We start from the raw sequence: 18897 nt of genomic DNA, 5'->3' as shown, positions 1-18897 counted from the left end.
TGTTGGTGGAAGATTAGGATTTGTGGAGGAGCAAAATGATTTAGGTATCCATTTCACTGTGTTCCACAGAGGTTAGCATCAACAGCAGTAATCGCTGATCCAAAAGCACAGCAGAAAACATGGTCAGCAAATCTTGGAAACCGGTCACCAAACTAATGTTTGGACTGATTTTGTTTCTGGCTTCATGTAAACACCAGATAAAGGGAAATTCCTGAACTGGTCAATAATTGATGCAACATACCAACAAATTATTTCCTGATACAAGACTAATTGACAAATCAATCACTAATCTAAAGAGAGAAAAATATTTATTGGTTTCTATATGGTCAAAGAAACCAATTTTTCATTTTATAACAAACTTTTTGAGTAAAATCATAAGAGCAATAAGTTGGAACCTGCTCAATGGAAAAGATCTCTAGTACCACAGTGAGCCAGTGATAACTGGCTGAACAGACAACTTCAAGCATTGCTAGTGAGAAAGCGAATAGAAGATTAAAGCAATAGGAATAATTTTATTCCTGTTTGAATTCTTCATACATCTTACCTCTTCCAGGTCACCTCTGGCTCTGGGAAGCCATCCGCATCACAGGTCAATATGACAGACTGACCACTGTGCGCTGTGGCGTTCACCACCATTTCCCGGGTACGGATGCTGGGAGGAACTGTAACAAGAGGAAGCATGAATACCAGATGAGGTGATAATATAAGGCAATGAGCCAAAGTCATGAACATCTTCTGTGGTGCATTATCCCTCATTATCCTCCACAGCGTTCAGTATGTTTACCATGACGTCCACCTCCATTATTGAGCTCCATGTGACTGCCCATTCATGGTTTCATTTCTCTGCACACATACACACGTAGTGCACATCCAGTAATTGCTTTTCTATCTTCCCACATCACTACCTCCACAGCGCCAAGGATTTATCCTATAGCCCCTCCAGAGAGTTCTGTTTCTCTGACTTCAGTCTTCTTTTCATTACTCTTATTTATGGAGTGCTATATAAATGCAAGCCATTGTTTAATATGCAAAACAGTTTCGTTGACAATGTGGAACTGAGATGACATGGTAAATAACAACTGCATATATAGTTACGTTGGTCAGTGTTTTGTTTACATTAAAAGGGATATATAATTTACCAAATCGGATCAATTACCAAAATACTGAGAATTTTAAAAAACTTACCATTAACAATAACCTTTATATCCTTGAATTTAATTTCACCACGGGCAGCGATTCTTCCTTCACATCTGTAAGTACCTTCATCTGTCTTCCTAATGTTGCGAATTTGCAAGTAGTTGTTGGGTAACATAGTGAAACGAACTGTAGCAATAAAAATACAGACCATCAGTACTTGTACTTTAAACTTCTATTATTTAATCAGATTTTTTTAGTTTTAGTTTAGTTTAGTTTAGAGATACAGCACTGAAACAGGCCCTTCGGCCCACCGAGTCTGTGCCGACCATCAACCACCCATTTATACTAATCCTGCACTAATCCCATATTCCTACCACATCCCCACCTGTCCCTATATTTCCCTACCACCTACCTATACTAGGGGTAATTTATAATGGCCAATTTATCTACCAACCTGCAAGTCTTTTGGTTTGTGGGAGGAAACCGGAGCACCCGGAGAAAGCCCACGCAGATACAGGGAGAACTTGCAAACTCCACACAGGCAGTACCCAGAATTGAACCCGGGTCACTGGAGCTGTGAGGCTGCAGTGCTAACCACTGCGCCGCCCGTAAATCAACTCATGAAATCTATAGCCGACTGATGTCCGCTTGTTTAACTTTAAGATGTTCTCCAGCAGAATATTTATCTCTTTATATCTATGCTGTTATTCCTCTTGTTAGTTCATAGACTTGCTTGTGATATCTGCATTTCCCATTTAAATACAGATTTTTTTTCTGTTCTAACATTCCCAAGAATTGCCATTGAGTTTCCAGATGCCTAGATATGTGGATGATAGAGGGAACAGAATTGCAATACCACAAGTTTTAAATTAGATAACCCGAGGATGAATTTCCACCAGTTGATCATTTTACCATTTGTTGGCATAAGCACCAACATGAAATCTGGTGTTGTACTCTCAGTGACTATATTTTGCTAGATTTATTGACAGGAGAATTTCCATTCCAAATTACCTCTTCGAGTGACATCCTTATGAAGGTCACAGTTAAAAATACTTCACTTGAATACAAAGTCTATAGAGAAAGTATTCAAATTAATGAAGATCTCATCCACTTAAAAAAAAAGAACACCTAGTTTGCAGCTTGACAACTCCTGCAATTGTTTTGAAACTAGCTTGCCTCTTTCTTACTCGGTGAGCGTTTCTTTTTAGCTCACTCACAGTGCTACTTCATCGTGCACAGTACCAATCACTTCTATTCACTACCACTTTGTGACAGCTATATGCTTGATCCCAAACCAGTTATTGTATTGCATAGAGCTGAAAAATACGTTTTTTTTCCATGTCGTGTTGAATTTCCATTTCTATTTACAGAGTTCCTTTGTCATATTTCAGTTTTGGGAATGATTATTTCAATTTACTTCAGCTAGAAGTTCAATAAATGCTTCTCTAAATCCTTTGCAAAGCAGTTTAAGTAACTTTCTACATTAAAGGCATTATACGAATAAAAGTTCTTGTTGTTAAAACGTCAACCGAATCTGCAAAGTCTACTCATTTTTTGCCACGGTGTATAAATGACTACCGCAATTAACTAAGAGGATTTCAAAAGTAAGAAATAACACATTTTCTCTTAGGTATTCAGACTCCCAAGCGTCGAGATGCGATAAAATTCGAAAATGGGTGTGGAGTTCGCAATGCCTGATTATACAGTGTCTGTTGATTTTGATATAAGCAGCAAGCAAACTTTGTGATGTCTGCTCATTTAAATGACAGTAGTGTGCAGTCAGCACTAAGCACACAGTTAAGTGGTTGCTCGCCTGAGCAGGGAGTACAAAATTGAGAGGGGCTACAACCACTTCAAGTCAGTCTGCACTTCTTAAAGGTGAGGTTCATTCTGGCTGGAGCAGGAACTGGTTGCAGAACAGAAACACTGAATTTTAGCACAATACAGCAGAGAGCAGACTCCCAAGGTTTTCTGATGCTGCACTGGAGGCCTTTGTGGAAGAGGTGCAGAGGAAGAGAGAGGTCAACTATCTGTAAGAGGCCCTCCGGACAAACAAGGCAGTGGGACCAAATAGATATGGCAGTCAACTCCAACAGTCTAGCCCCCCGAGGAAATGGATGCAGTGCTGGAAGAAGTTCAGTGAGTGGTCAAGGTCAGTAAATGCATCCTCAAATCCAAATCCCGCCAACTGTCCCATGAGTTCCAGACACTGATCAATGAATCATACCTTATCACTCACCTATCAACAACCGCTATCAATAATGACTCATAACTAACATTCAAAGCTTCAACTCACCCATGTATACTTTGCACTGCTGCAAGCTATACATCACACAGCTTTCACACACTGCCAGCTATTCAAGCATGACAGCCACATCAACCAGACACATTGGCTGGAATTTAACAATGAGGTGGTAATGTTGCCCACCGGCTGGAAAGCTAGGGTAAGCCCACCTCCGCCAGGCCTACAAGTCACACTGCTATTTTACTTGACTCAAGCCCTTAAGTGGCTGCAGAGGGCTGGCAGCTCTTCAGTTCCAGCAGCGTCACCAGCATCGGTGGCCACTGCTGAGACTGCACCCAGCGAGAGGGGGAACATGGACCTTGGCCTCCGAAAAGCCAAGCGGCATCGGGCCTCGCTGGGGACAACTGGCGAGGCAGGTTGCCGGGGGCAGGGGAGGGGGTGGGGTGGTTTGGAGGTTGGCGTGTAGTTGTTTCAACAGGGGTGGCCTGTGCTGCTGTGGGGTTTTGGGGGTGGGGGGGGGGGGGGGGGGGGAAAAAGAGGCCTCTGTGGGGCACAGGGAGCTCGATCAGGAGCGCTGCCCCCCAGCCTGCAAGGAGGCTATCAGGTAGCACTATGCGACCCTCTCTGGTGCCCAAGTGCCCATCCGCTGCTGGTATTTTACCAACGAAAGCAGGAAGAAACCCTTAAATGGTCATTAATTGGCCATAAAATTCCAGCCATTGTATCACAATCACTGATGCACTTCCCTCTCTCTTGCAGGATCAGGTGGCACCCAACTGGAGGCAGCAGCACCTAACTGGCAGTGCTCTTTTGGCATGAAGATCCTCATTGACTTGCCTTTTGAAACAGTGGACTGCGAACTGGGAGATGTTGCAAACATTGCCTGAAAGGAGCTGATACATAAACCTTCTTGACAAAGATCACCTTCATAGCCACTAGCAATGCTGTCCTTGCCCTGCTGTGAGGCTGCAATTGTGGCTGTAGCAGTAGCAGGTGGTAGATTTCATTGAGGATTTCATCCTTAGTGAAGCAGAGACGTCTGAGGCACTCTTTCTTATGTTCTCATGGGAGATTCAAGTTGGAGATTTGCTCCCTGAACACTATGGACAGATATTGACTCGTGCTGACAGCCTTCTCCCCCACATTCTCCTCTCCCTTTTTCTCGCAGCTTGTCCTGCTCTTTGTTGACGCTGCTCATTCTCCACCATGTCGTAGGCTAAGGGGAATGCAAACATGTGGAACATGTCTGTAGAGCAAGTGGTCTGTGCAGAATCCTGAAGTCAGGACACGGTCCTGCAGCACAAGCCACACCACTCCCTGTTGGTTTTAGCAATTTTAATCAACTTTGGAAACCAGCAAACACTTTGATAATTACAGCAAGAGCCAGCAGAAATCAATCAGCAACTAATCTGGTAGTAGCTGATAATTCCTTTACATAGCGCCGGTGCAGGTTCCTTCCAGCTGCTGAACATTTGTTCAGCTGTGCAAGGTTAGGAAAGGGTGTTAGCTGGAGCAGGAGCTCCAAAATCGCAGCACTAGTGTCCAATCAGCCTTAGAATCTGGAAGCACTCAATGCCTATGCAATGTTTGGCTGACACTGGAAACAGTTTCACAAGCATAGGCCTGGAAATGATCCCTAACTGTTCCTATTCATTCTTCAAATGATATGCATACTTCACACATTACAAAAGTATAGCTTAGCTTGACAAACTCTGGAGAAAATACAGGCTAACCAGGTACATGACAGTGACATCACAATGTGCACATTAATTGAACTTCTGCCACACTTCTGGTGAAGCTCTGACGATGAAAGGGGCCAAGCCCTGAAGAAATTCTAAGCCATCGCCATAGACTATGGTTAAATCTGGACAGTAATGCTTGGTTAATGCGACAGTTACTGCATTGTGTGTGGCATCAATTGGATACCGATTGTGAAGGATGCTCAGGAAGCAGGCATAGGAAGGACAGAATATGGTCTTCAATCTTCGCACTGGGCTTCTTCCTTGAAAGATGACAGCAGGATAAGTTGCATTGAGCCATCCATTTAGCTATCTGCTACTTAAGTACCAGCTGCCTTGGGTCTTTGCATCATAGGAAATTAATAGCTGTCAAGACTTCTTAAGTTGTTCTATGCAACAGACGGCATAAAGTGAACACTTACATTTGGGAAACAATGCGCCAGCACTGACTTAGCAGTGGATAAAACAATGAGATGGTAATTTCTTGTTCAAATTATTTGGGAAGTAATTTCAAATAAAATCTCTGGGTGAGCCGTAAGGATGACCTGTTAAAATGGAAAATCAAATACAGCTCATGTACAAGAAGGTCTGCAAACATAATTCATGCTGACATGACATGAAGAAATTAAGCTCACATTCATAGGGGCTCACTTGGTGGGAACATTAACCTGTGCAGAACCAGTTAAGGTCTCAGTGGGCGGCACAGTGGCGCAGTGGTTAGCACCGCAGCCTCACAGCTCCAGGGACCCGGGTTCGATTCCGGGTACTGCCTGTGTGGAGTTTGCAAGTTCTCCCTGTGTCTGCGTGGGTTTTCTCCGGGTGCTCCGGTTTCCTCCCACAAGCCAAAAAACTTGCAGGTTGATAGGTAAATTGGCCATTATAAATTGTCACTAGTATAGGTAGGTGGTAGGGAAATATAGGGACAGGTGGGGATGTTTGGTAGGAATGTAGGATTAGTATAAATGGGTGGTTGATGTTCGGCACAAACTCGGTGGGCCGAAGGGCCTGTGTCAGTGCTGTATCTCTAATCAAATAGGAACCAACAAAAGCTTAACTAGCCACAATTTCCAAATATCTTGACAGAAAACCGAAAGGTGATCACATTGAGGATACCCTCCATCGTGTTGTGTGGCACTACCACTGTGCTAAATGGGATAGATTTCGAACAGATCTAGCAATGCAAAACTCGGCATCCATGAGGCACTGTGGGCCATCAGCAGCAGCAGAATTGTACTCGACCACAATCTGTAACCTCAATGGCCCGGCATATCCCCCACTCTACCATTACTATCAAGCCAGGAGACCAACCCTGGTTCAATGAAGAGTGCAGGAGGGCATGCGAGGAGCAGCACCAGGCATACCTCAAAATGAGGTGTCAACCTGGTGAAGCTACAACCCACGACTACTTGCATGCCAAACCTGCGTAAGCAGCACGTGATAGACAGAGCTAAGCGATCCCATTACCAACGGATCAGATCTAAGCTCTGCAGTCCTGCCACATCCAGCCGTGAATGGTGGTGCACAATTAAACAACTAACTGGAGGAGGTGGCTCCACAAATATCCCCATCCTCAATGATGGGGGAGCCCAGCACATCAGTGTGAAAGATAAGGCTGAAGCATTTGCAACAATCTTCAGCCAGAAGTGCCGAGCTGATGATCCATCTTGGCCTCCTCCTGAAGTCCCCAGCATTACCGATGCCAGACTTCAGCCAATTCGATTCACTCCGCGTGATATCAAGAAACAACTGAAGGCACTGGATACTGTAAAAGCCATGGGCCCTGACAATATTACGGCAATAGTATTGAAGACCTATGCTCCAGAACTTGCCACGACCCTAGCCAAGCTGTTCCAGTATAGCTACAACACTGGCATCTACCCTGCAATGTGGAAAATTGCCCAGGTATGTCCTGTACACAAAAAGCAGGACAAGTCCAACCCGGCAATTACCACCCTGGCCAATTACCACCCCATCAGTCTAGTCTCAAGCATCAGTAAAGTGATGGAAGGTGTCATCAACAGTGCCATCAAGCAGCACTTGCTAAGCAATAACCTGCTCAGTGACGCTCAGTTTGGGTTCTGCCTGGGCCACTCAGCTCCTGACCACATTACAGCCTTGGTTCAAACATGGACAAAAGAGCTGAACTCTAGAGGTAAGGTGAGAGTGATTGCCCTTTACATCAAGGCAGCATTTGACTGAGTATGGCATCAAGAAGCCCTAGCAAAATTGAAGTCAATGGGAATGGGGGGAAAACTCTCCGCTGGTTGGAGTCATACCTAGCACAAAGGAAGATGGTTGTAGTTGTTGGAGGCCAATCACCTGAGCTCCAGGACATCACTGCAGGAGTTCCTCAGGGTAGTGTCCTGGGCCCAACCATCTTCAGCTGCTTCATCAATGACCTTCCTTCAATCATAAGGCCAGAAGTGGGGACGTTTGCTGATGTTCAGCACTGTTCGCGACTCCTCAGATACAGAAACAGTCCGTGCAGAAATGCAGCAAGACCTGGACAATATCCAGGCTTGGGCTGATAAGTGACAAGTAACATTCGCGCCACACAAATGCCATGCAATGACTATCTCCAACAAGAGAGAATCTAACCATCTCCCCTCGACATTCAACGGCATTACCATCGCTGAATCCACCACTATCAACATCCTAGGGGCTACCATTGACCAGAAACTGAACTGGAGTAGTTATATAAATACCACGGCCACAAGAGCAGGTCAGAGGCTAGGAATCCTGTGGCGAGTAACTCATCTCCTGACTCCCCAAAGCCTGTCCACCATCTACAAGCAGCTAATCAGGAGTGTGATGAAATACTTTCCACTTGCCTGGATGGGTGTAGCTCCAACAACACTCAAGAAGTTTGACATCATCCAGAACAAAGCTGCCCGCTTGATTGGCACCCCATCCACAAACATTCACTCTCTCCACCACCGACGCACAGTGGCAGCAGTGTGCACCATCAACATGATGCACTGCAGCAACGCACCAGGGCTCCTTCGACAACACCTTCCAAACCTGCGACCTCTACCAACTAGAAGGACAAGGACAGCAAATGCACGGGAACACCACCACCTGCAAGATCCCCTCCAAGTCACACACCATCCTGAGTTGGAACTATAATTGCCGTTCCTTCACTGTCGTTGGGTCAAAATCCTGGAACTCCCTTCCTAACAGCACTGTGGGTGTACCTACCTCCCATGGACTGGTTCAAGAGGCAGCTCACCACCACCTTCTCAAGGGCAATTAGGGATGGGCAATAAATGCTGGCCTAGCCAGCGACGCCCACATCCCATGAGTGAATAAAAAAAAGACATTGCTAATTGCTGAGCTGTTTAGTAATAGGTTAGAATGGCTTTTTCCCATGCTCCTCCCACAAGCATTAGTGCCACCAATGGGAACCTCTTTATGATCATTTTGAAAGAAAAAGAGGATCAAAGTAAGGATGCCAGCACCAAGTGTTAAATGCTGATCTACTGTACCCCGACGCCTACAGTTATAGGCAGAGATACACATAACCGCTTTCACAGAGGACTGGGAGATGCTAAGGTTCATATTCCCAAGTATGTGGTGATAGTAATTAAGCTACTGATACTTAAAAGGTCTGACTAGCCATAATACTGGATGATACTTCACAAGAGCCCAATCGCAACTGGTCATTCCTTCAGTGTTACTGCATATAAAATGAATGCCAGGGTGATTTAACAGCCAGTAAAGCCTAGCCAACTTGGTTGTAACAGCGGGAGCTGCCTTGACAGCAAATAAGCAGATACAGCGCTACACCATCTGCTGCAGGGACTCCTGCAGCTAATGTGAAGCCAGTGACAGTGACCGTTGGCAGCAGCTTCTAGCCTGCCTCCACATCCTTCCAGGCAAGCTGCAAAATCAACATTATGGGGATGTGGCGATGGACTTGGTCACCGGGCCACTCTTCTGCAACATCTTATGCAGCACTGCCTTCACTTCAGAACACAGACAGGTACAGGTGCTGGGATACTGTGCATCTTGCAAACACGTTGGGTTTCATTTTTTTCCTATCACTTAGTCGGCTCCTGCAAACTGGTACGAATACGTTTGGAAACAATAAAATTTTGAAATTTTCCTTAGTAACTACTAAATAAGAGTTCATGATGAAAAACTTAATGAAAGAAATTAACTTGGAACTTCAGAGCCCCTAACTCGCATGGTGACTCATGAAAATAAAAAAACTAGAGAACCTGGGGCACTCTTTGCTTTGGTATCCAAGCTGGCACAAAGGAAAAAAAATTAGAACATGTAGTCTTCCATATTAATCAAAACTAACCTACTTTGGGTTGTTTCCTGCAGTGAAAGACCAAAGACAAATGGAATCCACAGATGTAAACAATTTCAACCAGAAATGAACCTTGCAAAGCAAAATGTGACTTAATTAGATTTTGGCAGGGGTGGGGCGGGGGGTTCAGTTTCTTTGTACAATTGCCTCGTATGACTCAGAAATGAATCATATCTATTTAGCAGTGCAGTTAACACACCAATTAATTTGTCATTAATACACAATGCTCCCAGACAGAGGTTTATATTTCGCTTTGGCTGCTGGCCCTCAAGCTTAGGAAATTAACTCTGAATGATCACAGCTGCCACGATTTTCACATTAAACATTCCAATGTCTGGACCAAGTTACAAATACAGAATTCCTTATTAATTGAAACTGGACAAATCCTACATTCCACTACATTAGTTTGCCACACAGAGATGGTCCACTTTTTTGGCACCATTGAAGTGATGCTGATAAGAACCATACTTACCGTGTTCTTCATCGTTTTTCCTCCCTGTCCTCTGTTTATGACCATGACATGTCTCACTTAATTTCTGCCCTGCCTATGTAATCCGGAATTGCCTTGGTGTCCTTTTAGAATCAAATTCACCCATTTGGCAGAGGGAATAGATTTTCCCTATATACTCTATATAAAGCTGCCATCTTGAAAACCTCTATTAGGTCACCTCTTAACCTTCTCTGTTCCAAGGAGAATAGCCCTAAGTTTTCCAACCTTTCCTCATAACTGAAGTCCCTCATCGCAGGTAACACCTTAGTCAACCGTCTCTGTACCTGAAGGCTTTTACATCTTTCCTGAAGTGTAGTGCCCCACAGTTGTCTACAAAATTCCAGTTGAGGCCGAACCAGTGATTTATAACGTTCTAGCATGATCTCTGTGCTTTTATATTCTATTCCCCTATTTATAAACTAAAGTAACTCATATGCTTTTTCTAACCATCCTATCAACTTGTCCTTCCACCTTTAAGAATCTATACATATGGACACAAAGATCTTTTTGCTCATCTATACCTTTCAAAATCGTGCCATTTATAGCATATTGTTTTTCCACATTAGTCCTCCCAAAGTATACTACTTCACACTTAGCTGTATCAAATTCCATCTGCCATGCTTCTACCCATTTCACCACCCTGTCTATATCATCCAGAAGTCTATAACCATCCTCATCACTATCTAATAGCTTGCCAAGTTTTTTATTATCTGCAAATTTTTACAATGCTGCTCCCCATAGCCATGTCTAGGTCGTTAATAAAAATGGAGGAGAGTAATGGAACACAAAACTGACCCTAGGGGACTACCACAGCAAACCATTTCCCATACGGAAAAACATCTATTTATCGCCACCACCACCAGCTTTTGCTTGCTGTCACTGAGGCAATTCTTTATCTGTCCTATCATTTCACCCTTAATTCTATGGGCTTCCATCTTATTAACAAGCCTCCTGTGCGCCACTTTGCTGAATGCCTTCTGAAAGTCCACATATACAACAGCTACTGCACTACCTTGATTGTGCATTTTGGCTATTACTTCAGACCCAGGCCCATTATCTGTCTTTCTTTGCCATTCTCTCCTCTGTCAGCTGACTGTGTCATTTTTAATTACTCTCCCTGAGGTATTTTGATTCTCTCCATTTTTCTTCTCCTGCCACCATCACAAGCATAAAGCTCAGCTAAACACCCCAGGGCTACATTTTGTGCCTTTCCGAACATTCTCAATTGGCCCATTGCTGTTTCCTGAACAGCAATACCCTTCCAAATGCTCCACCCTCCCCTCTCATCAACCTCCTCACCCTGCGCAACCACAGGAGCTAACTTTTTGAGTAGGTTAACTGTCATTCTGACTTTGACTGGAACTTGGTTTATTGTTGGCAATGCCACACCCTTACTGAAACTGCTTCACTTGGCTATACTTTCCACCACCTGCCCCACCCAAACTGCCACAATGTTGACATGACTCTTAACACCAACTCATAGCTTGTCCTCTCACCATACTTCTCTGGCACTTTCTCCTCCTTCAAACACCTTACTCTCTTCCGCATGTGTCATCGCTCCTTTAAAATCCTTCATGTCTACTGCTCCCCTCAAACCCCACCTCACGTTTCTTCCAGAGTTTTTTTCTCTCAGCCTCTGTGACTTCAATATTTAACTCTTCTCCCCTCACTCTCTAAAATTAAGGCCTTCCCATTCATCCTAAGTATTTCCTGCTATAGAAACTCAACTACTCATATTCACAGCCACCCTATGGAATGCACCATCTCTTAGAGCCTCTCTATTTCTGTGATCTCAATCACTGACAAGGCTAACTATGACCACTTGCTTGCATCATTCACTACCCTACAAACACTAACCTCTTTCAACATCACTTCCTTCAGGTGTTGATTTGCTCAAGCACTTTTTAACTTTCACCTTCAATTATGTCATTCCCATCAAAAACTGGATGGTCACCCACCCTTTGTGTTCCCCACCCCCAATAAGGTCACCATCTTCATTTAGTCAAGGGCGAGGAACGCAATCGTGATCATATCTACACACAACCATCAGTTACCTCTCAATGGATCTGTTTTGACATTAAGGTCTCTTGGATCTTGCTCTCTTCTGCTAAACCACACAATGTTCTAAGACCATGTTGAAAATTAAACATATTTCAGTCTTCTTTCCCCCATTACTTACTGCTACCTTAAACCTATCTTCCGTGACTTCTAAAAAGTACGAGAAGCTCATGTTTCTTCATTAACAAGAAAGAGATTATTAATTTATCTGCCTCTGCAACCTTTCTCCTTGCACAACAAGCCAAGCCCTCCCATTCCCACGAACCTCCTGACTGCCCGGTTTACTTCCCTGACCGCTATACTAGCTGAATGCAAAGGAGTACACTGCCAATTTTTAACATCGTGACAATATTTGCATGTGATGGTCTAACCAGAGCCTATTAAGTCTTACTGTGTGTATAGAATGTAGAAAAAATTCATTATTTGCCAGTTATTCAAAGCTACTTCAATCAGAATCAACTCTGATTAATAATGAACCCAGCCCAAGAAGCAGGATGAAGAAATCAAATTGAATATCGCAACCACAAGTATTTAAGAATGCTAGCCAGATTTCTAAAAGAGAACAGTTGCAGTTAGTTATAAAACCAAAAAGTGCTGGAAATACTCAGCAGGTCTGGTAGCATCTGTGGAGAGAAAAGCAAAGTTAACGTTTCAGATCAGTGATCTTTCATCAGAACTGGCAATGGTTAGAAATGTAATAGGTCTGAAGCAAATAAAGTGGGGTGGGGCAAAAGAGAACAAATGGGAAGGTGTTGATAGGACAGAGGATCACAGAGAATAACTGACTAGGAGGTCATGCGGCAAAGACAAAGTGTGTTAATGGTGTGGGGAAAAACAAAGTGTTAGTGCAGAGAGGCTGTTAAATGACAAAATAATGAAAGCCCTATCCAAAAGCAAAAACATGAAAAAAAAGTGGGCAGGCACATGGTTAAAAAAAAAGTGTAATGATGGAACAAAGTAAAATAAAATGAAATAAAAAATACAAAATAAAAAAGGGGGCCAGTCATGCTCTGAAACTATTGAACTCAATGTACAGTCTGATAGGCTGTAGTGTGCCTAATCAGTAAATGAGGTGTTGTTCCTCGAGCTGGCGTTGATTTTCACTGGAACACTGCAGCAATCCCAGGACAGAGATGTGGGCATGAGAGCAGGGGGTGTGTGTTGAAATGGCAAGCAACAGGAAGCTTGGGGTCATATTTTTGGACTGAGCTGAGGTGTTCCGCAAAGTGGTCACCTCATCTGCGTTTGGTCTCCCCAATGTAGAGGAGACCGCATTGTGAGCAGCGAATACAGTATACTGCATTGAAAGACGTACAAGTAAATTGCTGCTTCACCTGAAAGGAGTGTTTGGGACCTTGGATAGTGAGGAGAGGAGGTAAAAGGGCAGGTATTACACCTGCTGCAAATGCATGGGAAGAGGACGAGGTGTTGGGGGTAATGGAGGAGTGGATCAGTGTGTCAAGGAGGCCCTATCAACCATAGTGGGGGTGAATCCTCGAGGATTGACAGGGCCCTCAACCAAGTCCGGCCCATTTCCTGCACCTCTGCTCTCACCCCTTCCCCTCCCTCCCAGAGCCACGACAGGGTTCACCTTGTCCTCACTTTCCACCCCACCAGCCTCCACATCCAAAGGATCATCCTCTGACATTTCCGCCACCTCCTGCATGATGCCACTGCCAAATGCATCTTCCCCTCCCTTTCCCTGTCAGCATTCCGAAGGGATCATTCCCGCCGCGACACCCTGGTCCACTCCTCCATTACCCCGACACTTCGCCCCCTTCCCATACAATCGCAGGAGGTGTAATCTCTGCCCTTTTACCTCCTCTCTCTCACTATCCAAGGCCCCAAATACCCCTTTCAGGTGAAGCAGCGATTTACTTGTATTTTTTTCAATTTAGTATACTGTATTTGCTGCTCACAACGCTGTCTCCGCTACATTGGGGAGGCCAAACGCAGATTGGGTGACCACTTTGTGGAACACCTCCGCCCAGTCCGAAAACATGACCCCAAGCTTGCTGTCGCTTGCCATTTCAACACCACCCTGCCACCCCTCCCACCACCCCCTGCTCTCATGCCCACATCTTTGTCCTGGGATTGCTTCAGTGTTCCAATGAACATCAACACAAGGTCGAGGAACAGCACTTCATTTACCTATTAGGCTCGCTACAGCCTATCGGACTGAATATGGAGTTCAATAATTTCAGAGCATGATTGGCCCCCCCCTTTTTTTTTTAGTTTTACTTTGTATTTTTTTTATTTCATTTTATTTTAGTTTCTTTCATCATTACACTTTTTTTTTTAAACCATGTACCTGCACACTGTTCTTTTTCATGTTTTTGCTTTTCTTCTGTTATTTACCACCCTCTCTGCATTAACACTTTGACTTTAACCACACCATTAACACACTCTTTGCCCATGCCCCATGACCACCTTGTCAGTTATTCTCTGTGACCCTCTGTCCTATTAACATCTTCCCATTTGCTCTCTTTTGCCCCAACCCCACTTTATTTGCTTTAAACCTTTCACATTTCTAACCTTTGCCAGTTCTGATGAAAGATCACGGACATGAAACGTTAACTTTGCTTCTCTCTCCACTGATGCTGCCAGACCTGCTGAGTATTTCCAGCGATTTTTGGTTTTATTTCAGATTTCCAGCATCCGCAGTATTTTGCTTTCACTTGCAGTTAGTCGGTCAGTAACTGATGACGTGACAGATATTACTTAGCCAGATTTATGTTTCACAAAACAGTGATCACTCATTATTTTTAGCTCACCATCTTTCTTCAGTACAACGTCTCTTCCTCTGTGCTTCCATGTGATGGTAGGTGGAGGTGAACTGACAGAATCACAAATGACAACTGCATCATCACCCACTTTGAACTCTTGTGGTGAAGGAGCATTCCTGAACTCAAGTTTTTCTGTTAAAAATAAAGCAAAAGGTGCAAAACACTAAGTAAGGTTGTATTTTTCTTGTTCATTTATTCTTCCTCCTGGACCAAGTTTCTTTCCCTTTATTACTCCTGCTCAGTGACTCAGGAAAATTCTTTTTTGATTTTCAATATTTACCAAAAAATCACTACAACCCTGAATAGGTTAAATAACAGTAGACTGAAGAAAGAAAGCCAGTGCCGATCAGGTTGGCAGCTTTGTGTTAGCTGGCAGTGAAAAGTGCAAGAACTATTTTCAATGAGTGTATGCAGAGGTTTTCATAGCTGCCTTTGAATTGTTCAAGAAGAACTTCATAACTTTCACTTTGGATAAACAAAGCCTCCAGGAACCTGTGTTCCTGAATAGTTGCAATGAGGTATAAATTTGGGAAGGCCTACCCCTGAACAGCGTAAATACCCTCGCACAAATAGTGAGGTTCTAGGAGCCCTGTTATTGTGCCTCGGACCTTATAATGGCGATGGTGCTGAGAGAGGAGGCAGCATCAGTTAAGAAGCCAAAGATTTGGTGCAACGGCCCACAGGTCAAGTGGGTCAGGACCCTTGAGATTGCTATCAGAGGGTCAGGTAGGAGATCAGGGCCTCAAGATTGGGTTGATTATAAATTCAAAAGGATTTATTTTTAAATGCAGTCCTATCCAAATACAAAAATAATTTCTGAATATCTTACGGTAGATCTTAACATTAACTGTGGCCTCAGATTCGTTCCCGTCCTTTGAAGTTGCCACACATTTGTAAATGCCAGCATCATCGATGTTGGCACCGTAGAGGGTCAGACTAGAAGATACTTCATTTACTGTTGCAACAGCAATCCGTTGTTGATTTGGGTCAATTTTGTTACCATTAGGCAGATACCATGAAATGGTGCTGACATCTCCAGTCACTGAAATAAAAAATTAAATCCATTAATGAAGTACACATATTTATCAGTATATGACCACTTGGTTGTTTTCAAAATAAAACAACTATTTAAATGTTAGATTAGCATCAAGCTCTAGTTAATTACCTTAGGTAATAATTGATATGGATATGGTCAAAGTATTTCATTATTAATTACAGATGAAACATTAGAAATAATAGGTGGCCTGGAATCTGGTTCCATCTAAAAGGTATCTACAGTGCCTCTGTTGCTCAGTTATAATGATCACTTGAATGTAAAAATAGTTGAATAGTTTGTTTTTATTACATATTGTTCAAATTAAAGAACCTGGACGAGAAATGATTGTTCATCATATCAGAAGACATGCGCTTTGAACCTTTGTATGACATTCCTCTGTCCATTATTTTAAAGCAGTAGACAAACCATTTAAATGGTGGATAGAAAAATCCCATAGGAACACAATAAACCTTTATTTGCTGATATCACCAAAAATAATCACTGTTGCAATCTCCCATATTTTAATACTGTTGAAAATACAAATGCCTAACTTACTAGGTGAAGGTGCCACATTACAACTGGAACAATGCAATTATAGTTGTTCAACTCTAAATATTTTCAGATTCACATCTGTAGAATGCTAATATGATTCTGGAATTTAGCATTACAGTGAACATAACAAGGTATGTCGTGTTTATCAATCTACATTGATAAATGTTCTCTGGGTGCAACTGTGGGCCATTCAGTATTAGTGCAAATGGAAACTGTTTCCTGATTAGAATTGGAAATTATTTTTACTCTTAAAATCTGTTAAACCTAAATTTTCACTGGACTAAAGTATTGTAGATTTGATGGGCAAGAACACAATAGAGACAAATTTATATCTACACAGCAGCTGTTGGAATCATTTTTCACGAAAGCAATTTTGTTGTCAATTCCACATCTACACAGGCACCAAAAGACTATAACCAAAATAGATATATTTCAGGCTCTCTGCTTTCGGAGTGTTACATAGCGACAGTCCAAATATCTGGGATTTGACAGTGGGCCTCGTACAACTCATCTTGCCCAGGAGTGTTTTACACTGCAGAGATATGGACTGGATTTAACGGGCACCCTGGAGACAAGCTAGGAGGCAAGGGGGCCAAAGGAATTGTGGCAGGAGGAGGGGGCGGAATGTCTGTTGCACCACAATTCAGTTGGGGGTGGGACAGGCTGCCAATGGCCTTCCTGCCTGGAGGCCAATTGAGGCCCCTAAGAGGTCTATTATTAGCCAATAAAGGGCCTCTTCCTGCTGGCCGGCGGCAGGTGGAGGGTAGGGGGGCGGTGGGTGGAGGGTGGGGGGGGGCGGCATCTGCCAAGTAAAACGAGGCAACCTCCCTGCAGGCTTGGGAGAGGGGGGCCCACGAAGGATCCCTGGCAGAAAACAACTCACCTCCCTGAACCCCTCTCCCCCTTCACTCAATGCTCACCCTCCCTCCCCCCCATTGCCAGGGCCTGCTGGATTGGCCCCGACTCACTTTCCTTTGGTCCGGGTCTCCAGCGATGGGCTTGGTTCCAAGGCCTCCTGTAGTCCAGGCAGTAGCCACCGTTCCCAGTGGTGCTGCCAATACTACTGAGCTGCCGGTCCTCTGATTGGCCAGCAGTTCTTCGAGGTGGGATCCCCGTCCTTAAAAGGATGGGGATCCTGGCGCTGGACTGTTAGTTGCCTGGGCACCATTAAATAGAGCTGGGAGGGGGGGTGGTGCTCCGAATGGCCAAGACAGGCTTTCCACCACCTTTTTGGCCCACTACCAGGAGCCCCGCTGACTCCACTAAATCCTGCCCATATACATCTGATGGATACACAACCAGTTCTAAATAGAATAAATTAAAATGCAGTATAAAGGTAAAATTCTGGTGGGAAAAACAGTATCGGTACCATTAACTCTCCCCAGGGCAAAAATCACCGTGAAGGTTGAGCCAAGACCACATTCATCAAAACTGAAATAATCATATAGCAGTACTGTTAGTCGCATATCACAATATGTACATGAACATAAACTCATCATATTGTGAACAAATGAGCATATTAAAAAAAGAGAAGTCCTTATGGAAACAGTCCTAAATGTGTTAGGTATGAGAGGCTAGTAGTACTGATCTGTTAACTAGAAGAAGTGGTTTCTTATTTCAACCTCCTTCCAGTAGAGGAAATTGCCCAGGTGCAATCTTTCCCCCAGGAGATGGCATCAATGGAGATGCCTATCTGCTTAGTAGGCCATCTGCCCTGATTGAGAAATACAGAAGAATGAAAAAGGAGATAGAAGAAAATCAGCAATTATCAGAAAATGTTGCTCAATAGCAGGACTCCAAACACTCTGCTCAATCAAAATTATCCACACAAGAAAGGTCATAAGGCTGTTCAGTTTACTATTTGCATCTTAGTGTTACCAAAGAAAGTGTGCTTCTTTGTTGAAAGGTTCATTAGTTTTTTTCAGGAAATTCATAATTAAATATCAGCAAAATTCATTCTGGCAACCTCAGCTATCTTATTTCCTGTGGTTCTTGTTTTCACGTGCAAGAAAGTCGAGGTAACAAGATAATCAAAACCACTCTGTTTAGTTTTATGTGAAGCCATGTGGGATTTAATCAGAGCAGACCATAGCCACACAAGCAAATGCCCTGGGCATGCTCTGTAGATTTCAGCGAGTTAAACCGTATTTTAAGCAACAGCGATGATAATAGGTTTCAAAGCAAGTAGTACTCCAACAGTAATTTGTTTACTTTGATGCATTAGTTATGTTGGATTTATTCTTTTTAATGACCGAACATCATATAAAATAAAAGCCACGAACACTTTGTTAACTGGTACTCTGTTCAAAACAGGGGTCGGCAACGTGCATGTCTGTGGTAAAAATTTGAGGTCGGTGGTAATCTTAAATGTCTTGCTCCAAGTTTTTAAACTTGTGTTTAAAACCCAAGTTTAAATACTTGGAGCAAGACATTTATAATTATCAAGAGCGGAAGTAATTACAGAGGATCTGGGCATCAGAGCATCGGGCTAGTTCCTTCAGCCCGCCAAGGTTTTGTGTCCGGCCCACCAATCAAAAGT

General features: G+C 43.5%; 1 protein-coding gene across 7 annotated transcripts in view; it reads right to left on the bottom strand.

The window, feature by feature from the left end:
* LOC137381396 (neural cell adhesion molecule 1-like) overlaps positions 1-18897 on the bottom strand; it is a 538973-nt gene that overhangs the window by 183705 nt on the left and 336371 nt on the right. For all 7 annotated transcript variants that reach the window (XM_068053931.1, XM_068053932.1, XM_068053933.1 and 4 more), the window contains exons 3-6: positions 15600-15812; positions 14759-14902; positions 1186-1323; positions 545-662 (exon numbers count right to left, since the gene is read on the bottom strand). In XM_068053931.1, the coding sequence (XP_067910032.1) occupies positions 545-662; positions 1186-1323; positions 14759-14902; positions 15600-15812 (613 nt within the window). The remainder of the gene's footprint in view (positions 1-544; positions 663-1185; positions 1324-14758; positions 14903-15599; positions 15813-18897) is intronic.

The sequence above is a fragment of the Heterodontus francisci genome, chromosome 22 (assembly GCF_036365525.1).
Source record: "Heterodontus francisci isolate sHetFra1 chromosome 22, sHetFra1.hap1, whole genome shotgun sequence".
Taxonomy (NCBI): domain Eukaryota; kingdom Metazoa; phylum Chordata; class Chondrichthyes; order Heterodontiformes; family Heterodontidae; genus Heterodontus; species Heterodontus francisci.
Note: the sequence above shows the minus strand (reverse complement) of the source record. Positions and strands in the feature narration are given on the sequence as shown.